The sequence below is a fragment of the Meleagris gallopavo genome, chromosome 2, assembly GCF_905368555.1.
Source record: "Meleagris gallopavo chromosome 2, MGAL_WU_HG_1.1, whole genome shotgun sequence".
In the NCBI taxonomy this organism is placed as follows: domain Eukaryota; kingdom Metazoa; phylum Chordata; class Aves; order Galliformes; family Phasianidae; genus Meleagris; species Meleagris gallopavo.
This window is the reverse complement of record NC_139405.1, coordinates 88,874,433-88,889,842: the sequence shown is the minus strand read 5'-3', so window position 1 is coordinate 88,889,842 and position 15,410 is coordinate 88,874,433. Positions and strand designations below refer to the sequence as shown.

Below are 15,410 nucleotides of genomic sequence, written 5' to 3'. Positions count from 1 at the left end.
CAAATATATGTAAAACTATCAACTCAGCTTTCAAATCCATGTAGACTTACAGAGATTTATTGTTACTTTCCGTACACAGAGAAACTAACATTTTTAAGAGCTTCATCTAGTGCATTGGGGGTGTGGAGGATTGTTTTCAAACACAACAGCTGAAGTAAACACGCTACCCATGTTGTCTACCACCATTTTGCTATCCAGGGGCAATGTGATAAATCTTAATATTTACTGTGAAAACCATTACACTGGTTTGTAAGAAATGAGGATTTCTCTTGATAGTTACCCTCTGAGCTGAAATCCTCAAATTTAGAAATTATCCTAGTAAATAGTGCAAAGTGATGGAATCCCAAAACTTCAGTGGTAAATACTCACTGCTTCTAAATTTCTCTTGACAACAATAAAGATAGTAAAAAAATTGGTATAATAAAGTCTTCTTGTATATTCAGTCTTTAGATCTAGGTTCTATATCTTAAAATTAAAAATCCTGTTGTCATCTCTGGGCTGTCCATAATAATTTACACCTGATTAAAGCACAAATCAAAGACACAGCCAATCTCAATTTGGAAGTCAGTCTCTTCTATTCACTTCATAGGCTGGCATGAGATCTACAGAATAAGTTCTTTTTCTTCTTTCTATTTTCCTTTCTGTATATTTTTACAAGACCTTTTTAAGTATCTATCACAGTTGAACAAAAGAGCAATGAAAAGTAGGAATACTGTGAAAGATGGAAGTGGATAGCACATCCTAACATCTTTGAAGTGAAAATATCAAAACAACATTTTAACATCCTTTTAACAGGTCTAAAATATAGAATCATAGAATCTTAGAATCATAGAATTGCTCTGGCTGGGAAAGACCTTCAAGATCAAGTTCAACTGCAACTTAACCATACTACCCTAACTCTAACAACCCTCTGCTAAATCACGTCCCAGAGCACCACATCCAATCAGTTTTTAAACACATTCAGGGACTGTGACCCAATCACCTCCCTGGAAGCCTATTCCAATGCTTAACAATCCTTTCTGTAAAGAAGTTTTTCCTGATATTTAACCTAAACCTCCCCTGGCACAACTTGAGGCCGTATAGCAAGCATAGGCAATGTCGATCTCAGAAATAAAGCATGCTAATGGTGATTTTAATATTTTTACTTTTTTTCTAAAATTAAATATAATTTTTTTGAAGCTTCCATAAGAAAACTGCTGACAGTTATTCACTTTTCCTTTTAATTTATCAAAGCAGTCAATTAGAAATGACGGTTTTCTGAAGGTAGATAAAATAGGATTCTTTCTTTTCCCTAGGCATGAAGATGAGTAAATAGGGATATTTCTGGTAAAAAATGCTATATCCATAGAAGCATAGAACGGTTTGGGTTGGAAAGGACCTTAAGACCATCCAGTTTTAATCCCCTGCTATAGACAGGGACAACTCACTCTAGACCAGGTTGCTCAAAGCCCCATCCAGCCTGGCATTGAATGTATCCAGAAAGGGGGCATTCACAACCTCGTTGGGCAACTTGTTCCAGGGTCTCACCACCCTCACCATAAAGAACTACTTTCTAGTATCCTAATATCTACTCTAAACCTATGCACATCCAGTTCAGAGGCATTTTCCCTCATCCTGTTGCTACACGTCCTTATAAAAAGTTCCTCCCCAGATTTTCTGTAGGCCCCCTTCAAGTACTGGAAGGCAGCTAAAAGGTCTTCCTGGAGCCTTCTCTTCTCCAGGCTGAAGAGCCCCAGTTCTTAATGCCCTTTCATCAACTTTCATTGACTGACACTCCAAAATCCTTCTCAAGGGCTACTCTCAAGTCATTCTTCTCTCATCCTGAATTTCTGCTTGGGATTGCCCTGATCCATGATGAGGTTCTAGATAAATACTGTTTACAGTCTGTGAAACTGAGATGCAGCCCTCAATCTCCTGGGGGAACTGCTAACTCTAAGCAGTTCATAAGAGAAAAAGTCTTCAATGATTCCCATGATGCAACTATTAGAAAAATATTTTACTGGCGCTTTAAGTAACAATTATTCAAATTATGTCTTTTATTAAAAGAAATGATGAATTCATCAGGTTAGGGAAGACTAAAACTAAATTTTAAAATATCCATAAATAATTACTAAAGAAAAAGTATTAATTTCTCTGTCTTTTAAATGTACTCTCTTACAATATCTAAGATCCTCCAATAACCTTTTTATTTATGTTTGCACTACGTTGGAAAATTTACTCTTCTGCTGCTACTAAATCTACTACTATTACTTCTACAACCGTTATTTTTTCTCACTTTAGAAGAAAGCAAAACTAGTATTAAAAACAGTACTAAATTAATGTTAATTTGAGACAACTAACGTAAGTTCTTTACTGGTTGCATTTCTTTTCTGCCCTTTCTGTATGGTACAGTATAAGATGCAAAAATTAGAACACTAAATAAGTAGTTTATATGTTGTTCAATATAACAAAAATTTAAACTGCATTTTCAAGGTTTATATTTGATGTTCATTCTCTTTACTATAAGTTAGCATAATTGGTTAAACTGTCTAACCAGAAAAAAAGTGTTGGTTTTTTGTTTTTTGGTTTTTTTTTTTTCCCAGCAAATTCTCTGGAATATTTCCAAGATTGCTACATATCATATCCAAACTTCTTGTTCTTTAATTACTTCTCCAAAACATTTGAGATAAAGTGCAACATAGTATTATCTAGGCACAGTCCTTTGTAGAAAACACATTAAGTCCAAACACTGTCCTTCTGTGCACACATTACAAAAAAAGGTGACCATCAATAAACACATTATTTAAATTCAATTTTGCATTCTCTTAGAGTGAAAGAAGTAACTGATGCATTCTGTGTGCTAAGTAAATAAACATACAAAGGGCCAAGGTATTTTCTTAACATTACTATAAGAATAGTTAATTGATGGGTTTACTCTGAACCAATGCATACAACAACATTGGTTTTAGTAGAAGAGCCATGCAAGTGAGGGGTAACTGGACAATTGATAGTACAGAATCAGGTAGAATTTTCTGGGGGAGCATGCCCACTTTGGAGAGTTTTGTTGGGAAAAAAAACAAAACCATGTTATTAAATGCTATGCTGTTATGTTCTGTATTTTAATAGAAGTTTTCAAAATATTCTTGTCTCAAATACATTCCCAGAATTTTTATATTCTAAAATTCTATCATTACTTAAAAAAAAAAAAAAAAAAAAAAAAGCCAACAATGATTGATGAGATTGTTAAACTTGCTGGAAAGTTGGAGTAAGTGACAATCTTTCATCCTCATTTAAGGCCACTACTCATGCCAGTGTAACTTTGATATACCAGGACTGTTCGTCTTTGTGATTTGCCCAGAATTGAATTATATTACTTCTTCATATTTGCAACTTTTCTTCACATTTATATGCATACACACATTCACATCAAAATTTTCTTCATTAATCTCTTTCCTTATTATGTCTGTTAACGTAGATGTCCATAGTATTATATTAGTCAAGCCCAGCTTCATCTTTAGAATTTTTTGTGGGCAAAGAAAGGTAGTATAATAATTTTTGAGAATCAATGTGACTGCAAGCAGATTTTGAATTTTGAGTAGGGCTGTATGGCAAAAACGGGAAAAAGGCTTTAATCTCAATTTTGAGAAGATAATATCTGTGGATTTTGTCTTACTGGGATGATACACTTCAGTCTGACAGTAAAGGAGTAGATACTGTGTAAAGGGAAGAAAAAAACTGAGTCATAAATAGCTCTAAGAAAAGCTTCTAACATTTCCCGAATATACTGACATAAGCGGTTTCAGTGTTAGAATATATTTTCCCCAACTCTATTGTCAAGGACTTTGCTAGAAAACTAGGCCAAATACATAGATATTTTAGAACAATGCAATTGCACTACTAGAAAGAAATTTTAGGCTCATATCGAATCCCCAGGATTTGACAGCCTGTTTAGAAAGATAGTAATATTAGTGGTATTTTGCAGGTAAGCAATCCAGGCTTCCTCTTAATGTATTTAAACTTTGTTCATATGCTTAATTTTAAAAATTTAGTGCTTTTCATGTTATCATAAATGTGGTAGAAAATTATACTGTAGGTCACAGTGCTTCCTTAAGACAGTTTGTCACTCTAATGTTCCTGTCAGTTTGTGATGTGCTATGAATTAAGACTTTATACTTCTTCAGCATGGTAGGCTGTAAATTAACAGGTGCAAAGAAAGCAATAGTGTTCTGTGAATTAGGCATCAATTCACTGCTTCTGTACTTCTCACTTTATACACTGTTCACAGGCTGACATCGTTAGCAGCTAAGTGGTCTCTGCTTCTATACAGATAACACAAGCAAGAGATATTAGTTTACAGTCATTACTTTATTAGTACAGTCAGTAGCATTAAATTAACCTACCACCCATTCTTAGGGTAAAAGACTTCGCAAAAGTATCTAAATACTTTTATCCATACAGTTATATATGTGTATATTATTCAGGGTAAAAGGAGGTGATTGTCCCTCCCAGCACAAGAAGGGTATAGAGCTGTCAGTGGGTCAGGAGGAGGACCACAAAGATGATCAGAGGGCTGCAGCACCCCTTTTACAAAGAAAGGTTGAGGGAGCTGGGCTTGCTTAACCTGGAAAAGACAAGTCTCAGGGGAGACATCATTGTGGCCCTCCATTACTTAAAGAAAGCTTACCAGGAGGAGAAAGAATTTTTTCATAGTCCAATAGTGATGGGACAAAAGGGAATGATTTTAAAGTAAAAGGGGACAGATTTAGATTAGGTGTTAGGAGAAAATTCTTTACTGAGAGAGTAGTAAGGCTCTGGCATAGGTTGCCCAGAGAAGCTGTGGATGCCCCATTCCTGGAGGTGTTCAAGGCCAGGCTGGATGAGTTCCTTGGCAGGCTAGTGGATGGCAACTTTGCCTATGTCAGGGCAGAGGGCACTAGATGAACACCCTTCCAGCCAACATTCTATAATTCTATGATTACAAGAGAGAAAATAATGCATTTAAGATTTGTTTTCTTTAAACACAAACATCAGACTTTTCTCAAGATTTCTATTATATATTACCTAATTGGGCCTTAACAAAAATTCTTTTAACATTTTTTTTTTAAATCCGATTATTTCAATCAACCTGAATCTCTGAACACAAGATCAAAACATAATCCAAAGGAAAGATGTTATCCAAAAGTAAGTTAGCATTTTCTTACATCACTACCCAAAGATTAGAAGACTTGGATATGTATTTCAGCACTTGCCATCACTATGTGGGCCACTACCTTTTGAAAAAAAACACACAGAATGCTAGTAAGGCTACCATATTTGTAACAAAAAAGAAGATGATCAGCCAGGCTCCACTGCTGTCCTACACAGGAGATGAAAACGTACCAAGATAGTCCTGTTTTGAAGGAAAAGAAAAGATGCCTACCATGCAAATATGGTAACATCAGTGATGGTGGTTTTCCTAAGAGTTTGAGGTGTTTTAGTTCACTCTGTGCAGGTGGTAGTGGTGACCTGAGTACATCTCTCAGGCACATTTGGAATGACACACTGTAAAATCTGGTCTGACTTACAGCTCAAAATTCTCACCATGGCTACTCTGAAGATCAAAATTCCCAGACAGAAACCAAACACACTCTACCATTCAGAAGATGCTTCCAGAACTTTACCAGCTCCTTAAAATCTGTCAAGCTATCCTCCAATCCACCCAAAGGAAATTCTTTATATCTTAGATTCACTGTCTCTCCAGCTCAAAGACCTGACTGCCTCCATGATCTAATTTCTTGCAGTGCAGTACCAGCAACTCAGAGATCACATACAAACTCAAACAATACATTTCTGCTTATTTGTTAAACTTTATCATATTCTTTGGCTTTGTCTTCACTATGTAATTAGAATCTGAATCTGCCTCACTATGACCAGCAAAGATATATCTCCTTATAAGATATATTTAATACAATAGCAAGAAAACCATATACCAGCATCTCCAACAATATATATATATATGACCAGGCAGAGTTTCAGCAAAGTTCCATGGTGAAAAACAAGGATGACTGGTATCATGACTCTAAACAGGCAAAAATAAATAAATTATTACAAATAAATAATTTAATAGTTTTCTAAAGTGAAAAGTTTGGGATCTAATTGCTTCCATCTCATTGCATGGTCATGGCACTGTCTTTTGCATTTGATGGAAAAGGAAAAGAAAATAAAAAGAGCCTTATATTGTCAAGGGCATATAACAACTTTATTGAGAGTGCACACCTTTTCATAGTAAACCAATAGATGGTGCTCTTCAGCTGTATAATCATGTAATTCTGAAATAATCAGTTCATATATAGTTGTCTATTAAAAAGGTGATTTACACAACTCAATATTCTCATGCAAGAGGTAAGACTAAGATAGATTTCTAGAAACAAAAGAAATAAACAGATTTGAATGCTACTGATTAGAATAACATCTAAAAGCTTGTACTGGTATATGTAAGTACACAAATTTATCTAAGAAACACAAATTGCCGTTATGACTCAATTGCATTAAGAATTAATTCGTTAGCACAGAACCAGGAAGAGTGTTTGAGATAACTACAGTTACTTATGTCAAAATGTATGCCAAGAATATAGCAATTCATTATTGTTGCTTCCAAAACACTCTCACATTCACATAAATTTCCGTGGTCTTTCACTAGGGTATTGAGGTGATTTATAAGGAAGTCCAAATAATTCTAAATATATTTTAAAATAGTATTAAGAAATTTATTTGAATAAAATTAAATATGAAGTACAGCTTGTTCTCTTCTATTGGCAAAAAATGGAAAAAAAAAAGAAAAAAAGATAATAATTGTAGATATAAATGGAACCAGTCAGATAATGTTTGTATTGTATACTAAAGTAGAAAATAATAAGAACAAGATATGTTCAATATCAAGATTTCAAGTTGAAAAGTAGTAATAGCAGAATTATTCTTATCATCATAATTGCCTTTTGTTCATATTGTAATGCTATATATTTTTTTTTCAAATGTGTTTTTAATTTTGCATAAGTTATGGCAAAAACACATACTTGAAAGAAAAAGCCCGAATCTGACTTATCTACAGCCATGTGAATTGCTCAGCTTTACCTCACCTGAAAATAGCTGAATAGTCCAAATCAATATATATTTGCATCTATAACAACGTTGAGGGGCAGTCTTTGGGAAGACTCACAAAAAGATTTTCAAAAGAATGGTTTCCCCAAGATATACGTTATTGATTTTACATCAAAGCATATCATGTTCATTCTGGACTTCTAGATTCTTCTTAATGCCATCTCTAGATCCAACCTTGTTTTAATTTTAAATACAACATAATTTTAGCTGAAACATAAAGAGACATATCTGGAGCCACTTAAAATGAGATTTAATGTAGAAAAATTATGTGAATAAAAAAAATTATTTCACTTCTAATAATTCATCACAGGAGGTCTTTAGAATCTTTAAAAATCCAGACATTTGGTGGACTTTGAGATGGACTCCAGACAGAAGGTTTTCCGATAAGCTCCCAGAAGTACTGTTCTTGGTATTGGGAAAAAGAGAGTACCAACTCCAGATAAACATATCTTACATCTTAGGTTTCTCTGTGTAATAACAGATTAACCAACTGATTCAAATTCAGAAAGGTTTCTTCCATCTACAGTGTAACTAATAATAATTTTACTTCCCTTACAAACTAGAAAATGTACTCTACCTGATCATATTCACTTTGCAAGCACTAGTACACATTTTTTTAAGCCCACTGACACTCATATTGATTCAAAGAAGAAATAAAAAAATACATCTATATATGAACATCCATTCAAGACCCAGATCTACATAACTGCCCCTTACTTAGACAAAAAATGTCAATAACTTTGGACACTCTAATTGTATCGTGGACATAAAATGAATAGTGATGTGATGTTACTTGAATCTTTTATAAACTAATATCATTAGGATGGACTGCATGCATAGTTTTCAAATAATCCTTTGTAAGTAAGAAAAAATAAAAAATCCCTTTCTCCTTTTCAATGCATTGAGAAACAAACCTACAAACAGCTAGATAAAATTAAAACTGACTAAACATCTTAAAGAAGGTTTAGAAACATGTGAGGCATAGAAAAAATATAATAGAATGGACTGGACTGGAACAGAATATGATAGAATATCTCATATACAGATTTTATATACACATAAGATTATTTTTTCTCAGCATGTAGTTTCTATTTGTTCTAGCATTTCCATCACTTTACTTAATTGTTTCTAAAAGGTTAATTCAGTTTCTCCTGTAATTGTCATGGAACCATTTATAATATTGTTGATATTTCTGGAGACAGGAGGTTAATCTAGAGCTACGGCACCGTACACTAAAATCACTAGAGAATCACCATCTGAAATTATTTTCTTTATTCTTATTCTCTTTCTAAGTTTTCCAGTACTAACATATCTGTGTTTCTGGGCTTTTTAGTAGGAAAATATTTGGCTTATTCTTCAGCAAATATTCCTTTAAGGAAAAGAACCATCATAATTACCACATTGCACTAATGGCATACATGTCTTCTAACACAGAATTACTGCAGAAATCTGTTGACATGGTGCCAGATACAATAAAAGGCAACAATTAAACATTTTAGGGTGACACACCTTTAGACCATTAGTCTTATGTATGGAATAATTTCACATCTGAGCACAGCTGATTTTAGTAGATTACAGCACGCACTACGTTTAGCATGGCTCCAATGTCACTATGGTAACCATTCTAGTTTAAATATAGCTGAATGTGTAGCATCATTACAATTTATCCAATAATCCTTTAAACATTTCTTATAAAACTTCCCATAGCTTCTTCAAACTTTTAGTAGTGACCACAGGAACATATCATAAATTCCACATTTTTCTTTTTGTAATAAGATTAAGCATGCTAATAAAAATATCTGCAAACAAAACAAAACAAAACAAAACTAAAAAACAGAAAAAATGTTCAGATTAAACTCTAGGAGAAAGAAGATTCTTATGATCTTTTTGATTTCAAGCACTACTAGTGATCAATACCATACAAGATCAATGCAAAATATGTATCCTTTGCTTTGTAAATATTCTTCTGTATCACCTATTCTGAGAAATCTTCTGGGGAATGGATATGTATATGTAAATGTCTGTAAACTACACAACCATAAAAACATAGAATATAAAACAATTCCTATATTTATATGTTAAAGTTCAGTAGCCAGTGAATTTCTTGGAATACAGCTGCAAATATATACTCATGTAGCTATTAGAGCCTATCACATAAAACCAAATGGACAGATTTTTATGTCCTGTAATAAGATTCCATTAGCTCTTTTCTTTCCAGATTTCAGCATCTACTCCTCAGAACCCACAATAATAAAACATCAGAACTGATGAATGTTGTGCATGTTTCTGCCTGACAGTGAGGCAAATGGGGTATTTACACATTGTATTTCAGAAAGCAAAATATGAACACTTAATTTATACAAAGCTATTTCAGTGGCTGCTGTTATACAACTTGTAGTCCCATGGAAAAATGAGAGAGTAATTTTATGACAAAATCCAGTAGTATCCTCAGAGCAAAGCTTGCTAAGCATGCACATTTTCATTTGACAAGTTTTTTTTAACACATCAGATGCTACCTAGAATTTCACAAAATATATTTCATTGCTTAGCACATTATGCCATAAAAATAAAAGTGAGATTCATCAGATCTCCAGAAAGAGCATTCTGAAGATAATATCCATCGGCCACATGTGAGCAGCAGGTCTGTGGTGGTTTTAGTTGTATTTATTTATTTATTTATTTATTTATTTATTTACCAAGGCTACACTTTATAGCAATATACCAAACACAAGACATTCTGCTCAGAGATTAAAACAATATAAAGCCTCTATATGTTGCTTGCAGAAAAATCCTAATACAAACTGTTCTGTAATTTAATCAGTTAAAATAACTCATATGAAGAACTATCATCTTTTACTTGGTACAGAGAAAGAAGTTTGAGTATTACAATTGCTAATCCTGAATTAATTAAGCACTAATATCGGTAAGCCCTAATATTCCTAAGCCAAATTTTTTAACGAGTCAACAAAAAATAAAAATTTATGAAAGCATGAGTACAGAAATAGAACTGATTTACAGCCTGTATAGAATAAGATGACATCTATTTGCTCTCTATTTGTTCCTGTTTTTCTATGAGGCTGAATTTTGCTCAAAAAGTACAATATCACGATAAACCAACCATTCAAGGTACAGCATCTGCTAACATGCTTGTACCAAGTTCAAATGTAGAACAGCAATGAATGCTCACTGCTAAGACACTTTACCAATATAACAAGAGGAAAATGAAGATTTGGAAAGCACTGGAAACAGATTACTTTATTGTTTTCAGCCCTGGAGGATGAAAAGACACCAAAGGAAAATATCTAACAAAATGGTTATTACCCACAGATTGAAAGCACAGCTGCCCTTAAATATCTTTTAAAAACACCAACAAAGGAAAACAGAAACATGGATCTTTACAAAAGCTCTCACTTACCATATTGAAGGTGCTTCTGTTCCACTGATTTCTAAGAAGTCATATCCTTCTTCCAACTGGAAGTCAGTAAAAATCAAAGCAATTGTATCTCCTGGTTCAGCCAATATGGTCCAGGTGCAATCAGCATTATTTTCATACTCTGAAGGGAAGTGAGGACTTGAAATGGTTCCACTTGTCCCTCGTAGTGTCCCTCCACATGCTCCTTCAGCTGATGAACAGAATAGCGATTACTAATGCAACTGCATTTTTAATAAGTGAAGCATCACCCTGTTTCTGACATACTGAACCAAGCTTTTTTCTGCTGTGCATGCAGCACCCCCAAATATATACATACAGAGAAAAAAAAATATCTCTTTCTGAACAAAACAAAATTTTCTGGCATTACATCAACAGATTTTTGGTTTCTGTTCTTTTTTGTTTGATTTTATTTATTTATTTATTTATTTATTTATTTTCCTTCTTTTCTTTAGCTACAGGACAAACAAGGAAAAATTCAGCAGAGACATCTAGTACAAGCTGATTTGAAGAAACCATAGTTTGGTCCTATGAAAGTATCCACAGAAGTAACTTAAGAAATATCTGAGCAGAGAATCACAAAAATTCATTTTGGCTCCATGGTATGGATTTAAAAATAATTCTAATGTTCTATTTAATTTCTTGGAATTGTAAAGAACTGTAGAAAAAAATATTCCTATAGATTAAAAATCTCTCCTAATCTAGGAAGCTTTAATAAAATCACATAATTCATTCTACAGTTATTTGTTCTGAATTGGGATGTTTACAGATGGCAAATTTTGAATGTTTTGTTTCCAGATGAACTTTCTAAGGTTCACATATCAACAGCTAATAATACTAGTAATACTTTTTCTATTTTATGGTTATTAACTAAATTTTAAAAATACGGAGCATAATAATCTTTCGTTCAGTCTAGAATGTTGTTCAATATGCTAACAAAACAGAAATTGATTAGATTTTTTGTACTTTTGCTTTTCTCCTAAGATTTTATTGAAAGCTTTGAAAATATTCTGAGTGTTACTAACACTGAGCATTAAAACACAATTAAAAACAAATAGATTAAAAAAAAATTACACATAACCTATGCAATTCATAGATATAAAAAGTTAAAAATTCATCAAGTAGCTTTCAGTGTGTTACAATGTGGCTATGGAAGCTATAGCAACAGCAATTAAAATATTTCTGCATTGGTGAATGATAGAAGATAAATGTTTCATTTTTACCCATTTTATCATCTCTACTTACTGCTATTATCATTAGGCATTATTTACATAATATAAGCGCATGTGGAGATTTAAAAACAAATAGCTTGACAAGGTGCATGACACAAGGAACTTACAGTCTAATTAGAATAATAACTGAATAGCTAATTAAGGTAGCATAAGGATAGGAGTAGAACTGCTCCTTTCAATCACAGTTGAAAGACTATCAGTGAAAATGAGTTATAAGGGAAGATTTAAGGAAAAATGATTCATTTGAATCAAAGGAAGAAGAAAACTGGCTAGGCATTTTAAAAAGGAGACTACTGAAAAAGCACAAATAGATAATAAAGGAAATTAAAGGGAGAACTGGGAGCAAATCAGAAACAGAATATTTAATACTTAAGCACTCTACAGGCCAATGGTGTGACTAAAGAGGAGCAAAAGATGCTGAATAGATTCAAACAATACGAATCTCTCCAATCTAGAGATGAGAATGTGGTGTGTATACATCCTTAGCTACCACAAACTTTATAAAAACTTCATAATTTGTTGGAACACAAACAGAGGAGGATAGTTCTTTTCAATAAATATAATGTCTTCTTGTCTGGGCCCTGTTATTTTTGTTTTTCTCAATCAGTTCCTGGCCTGCAATTCAGTGCACACTGAAAGAGTCATTGTGCCGCTAATGGAAAAGACAGGTGGGAAATTCAAAGAACTCATGGATAAAGTTAGGGATCAGAGTCAAATTCCTGATCCACAATACATTTAAAGATAAGAATTTTAAAATTTTATAATATATAATAAGAAAGGAGAATCATGATTTGTTATCCAGTAATATCTAAAATGATGTTTTCTTCCATTTTTATTTTAAACTCTATAGTTTTCAAGCACTTCACATAAGATCATCAACAGAGCAAAAACAAATTAACTTGATACATATTCTGCCAATATTTCAGTACAGAAAGTAACAGCTAGTTATTGATTTCCAGTGTGGTCATCATCCGTATTAGAGTTTGAGTGAACAAACAACAAAAACTGCTGATTTCCACCTCTATTTCTCAAATTTTACACTTGTTCATGTTTTACCATAACTGTGTATATTTATGTACTTAGTTAGCTAGTTATTTTAGGAATCAAAATAAAAGAGTAGTTAGGATAGGAGTTCCAATTAATGAAAGCGTATAGGTTATATCTGTACCTTTGAAAGACAGAAAGGATTCTTTTCTCATCCATATACTTACTTATCCATATACTTCCTACCCAAAATGCTTTGGTACTGGGTACTTGCTATTATGTTTTGCTATGACAACATTTTCAGTGATATCATCTCCCATTGTGCTTAAACTGGCAGTAAGTAACATATTAGTGGGAATTTCAGTGCTACCCAGTATTTATGCTGCAGCGCATTGTACTAAGCTTTGAGCAGTAAAGCTTTGACTGTTACAGCTGACAAGGAATGCTATGTCGTTAATTATTTCTGGTAATCACATGCAGAAGTCTAAATTTATACATTATATACTATCAACAAAAAAATGGGGGATCTCAGGCTACTCCACCTATCTGCCCTGGAGCGATGCATTGCTTTTTAATCAATTCAAGAACAGCATTTCTATGAGACCTGCAAGAAACCAAATTAGCACAGCATTGGAAAGCAGATATTAGTCAGGTAGGAACACATAAATCTGTATTGCCACTGACATATGTTTTATGTTCCAAAAGCCTGTGGTTTCCAGGCTTCCTCACTCAGAGACAGCATCCACTCTGAGGCAACCAAACTGTTGAATGCTGTAACACAATAAATCACATAAGAGTTAGAATAGGCAGGCAGGATGTGCCAACACTACTTTTGGGTAGGGTTTGGCCTTGTGGGCATAAGTTGTGTTTCACCAGCAGGTCTGAGAGCCTCTTGGATTGGTCACTCTCCTTGGCCACAGTTTTCTCTATTTGGTGCTTCTGAGAAGCTAAGACATTGAATGAAATCTTAATGCATCACTGTGCTTGAAGCAATTTTATAGGAGATATTGTGTCAGGCTTCAACAATTCAAACAAAGTGATTAACAAATTGGTTGTTAAAACATGCAAGTAATTAATTCTAAGCACTCATGGTAATTTTGAAGTTGTGAGCAACTGCACAAACTGCTGTTTCTATCAGTGTAAATGACTACTTGAAGTGTAAAGCTACAAATATTTGGATCTCTCAGTAGTAAGATTTAAGAGCTCAAAACTAAGAAAACATGCATATTAGATCAAGTATGCTGCAAACACATATGGCTTCCACCACTTGAAAAAAAAATACATACAGGAAATACAAGTAGTCTAGATAAAACAGTAACAAATATATCATAGAATCATCAAATCATGGAATGGCTTAGGCTGGAAGTGACCTTAAAGATCACCTAGTACCAATCCCTCTGCTGTGTACAGGGCTGCCACCCACTAGATCAGGCTGTCCAGGACTCCATCTGACCTATCCTTGAATGCCTCCAAGTATAGGGCCTCCACAGCTCCTCTGGGCAGCCTGAGCCAGCACCTCACTACCAGTTGAGTGAAAAATTTCTTCATAACGTGTAAACTAAATATCCTCTCATTTAGTTTAAAACCACTGCTCCTTACCCTATCACTATCTACTCATGTAAAAAGTTGGTCCTTCTCCTGTTGATAAGTTCGCTTAGGTACTGGAAGGCCACAATGAAATCTCCTCAGAGCCTTCTCTTCTCCAGGCTGAACAAGCCCAGCTCCCTCAGCCTCCGTGGTTCAGAGGTGCTCCAGACTGGATCAGAGTTGCTCCAGTCCTCTGATCATCTTTGTGGCCCTCCTCTGGATCCACTCTAACAGTTCTACATCTTTTTGTGCTGGGCACCTCCAGCTGGGACACAACATTCCAGGTGGGATCTCACAACAGCAGTGCAGAGAGGGACAATCACCTCCTTTGTCCTGCTGGCCGTAATTCTTTTGATGGTGCCCAAGATCTAGTTGTCATTCCAGGCTGCAAGTGCATACTGTTGTCTCGTGAAGATGTATATACAAATAAAAAGAATCACTATGTAATCATTGTAGATAATGAAAAATATTACTTTTTTTTTTTGTTAATCATATATCCTATTTTTTTTATGTTGTCCCACAACATCAAAGGTGGATGTTTGAGATATGGCAGTAGAGGCTGAACCTTCCCACCAATATTCTATTTATTTTTGTTGCCATGTAATAAACAGCAGAGGAGCAGGCTGACAAAATGATGTCTGGCATGAAAGTGTGTATGAAGCAAGAGTGTGTAAGTGAATTCCTCATGTGGAAAAAATTGCACCCGTTGACATCTGTTGATGCCTGGTGAAATTTTATGGAGACAAAACAGCGAATGTGAGCACAGTGAGCTATTGGATACTGTGTTTCAACAGTGGCAACAAGAATATGAAGGACAAGCCATGTTCTGGACAGAAATGCAGAGCTGTCACACGATGAAATGCATCTCAATCAGTTAAGTCACGTGAATCAGCAGATTATGATCGGGAACTCTGCAGAGAGTGAGTATCAGCTTCAATATGTTGAAAATGATGACAGAAACACTGTAATATTGCAAAGTTTGCACCAAGAGAAGCACACCAATGTTCACAGGAACAGAAAGAACAACATATGCAAATTTATCATGTGCTACTGAACAAATA

At 34.3% G+C, this 15,410-nt stretch overlaps 1 protein-coding gene across 1 annotated transcript in view; it reads right to left on the bottom strand.

Moving 5' to 3' along the window:
* The window catches only part of CSMD1 (CUB and Sushi multiple domains 1), a 1,002,456-nt gene that overhangs the window by 453,964 nt on the left and 533,082 nt on the right, over positions 1-15,410 (bottom strand). Inside the window, exon 5 of the mRNA XM_085217921.1 lies at positions 10,532-10,739. Within this exon, the coding sequence (XP_085074047.1) occupies positions 10,532-10,739 (208 nt within the window). The remainder of the gene's footprint in view (positions 1-10,531; positions 10,740-15,410) is intronic.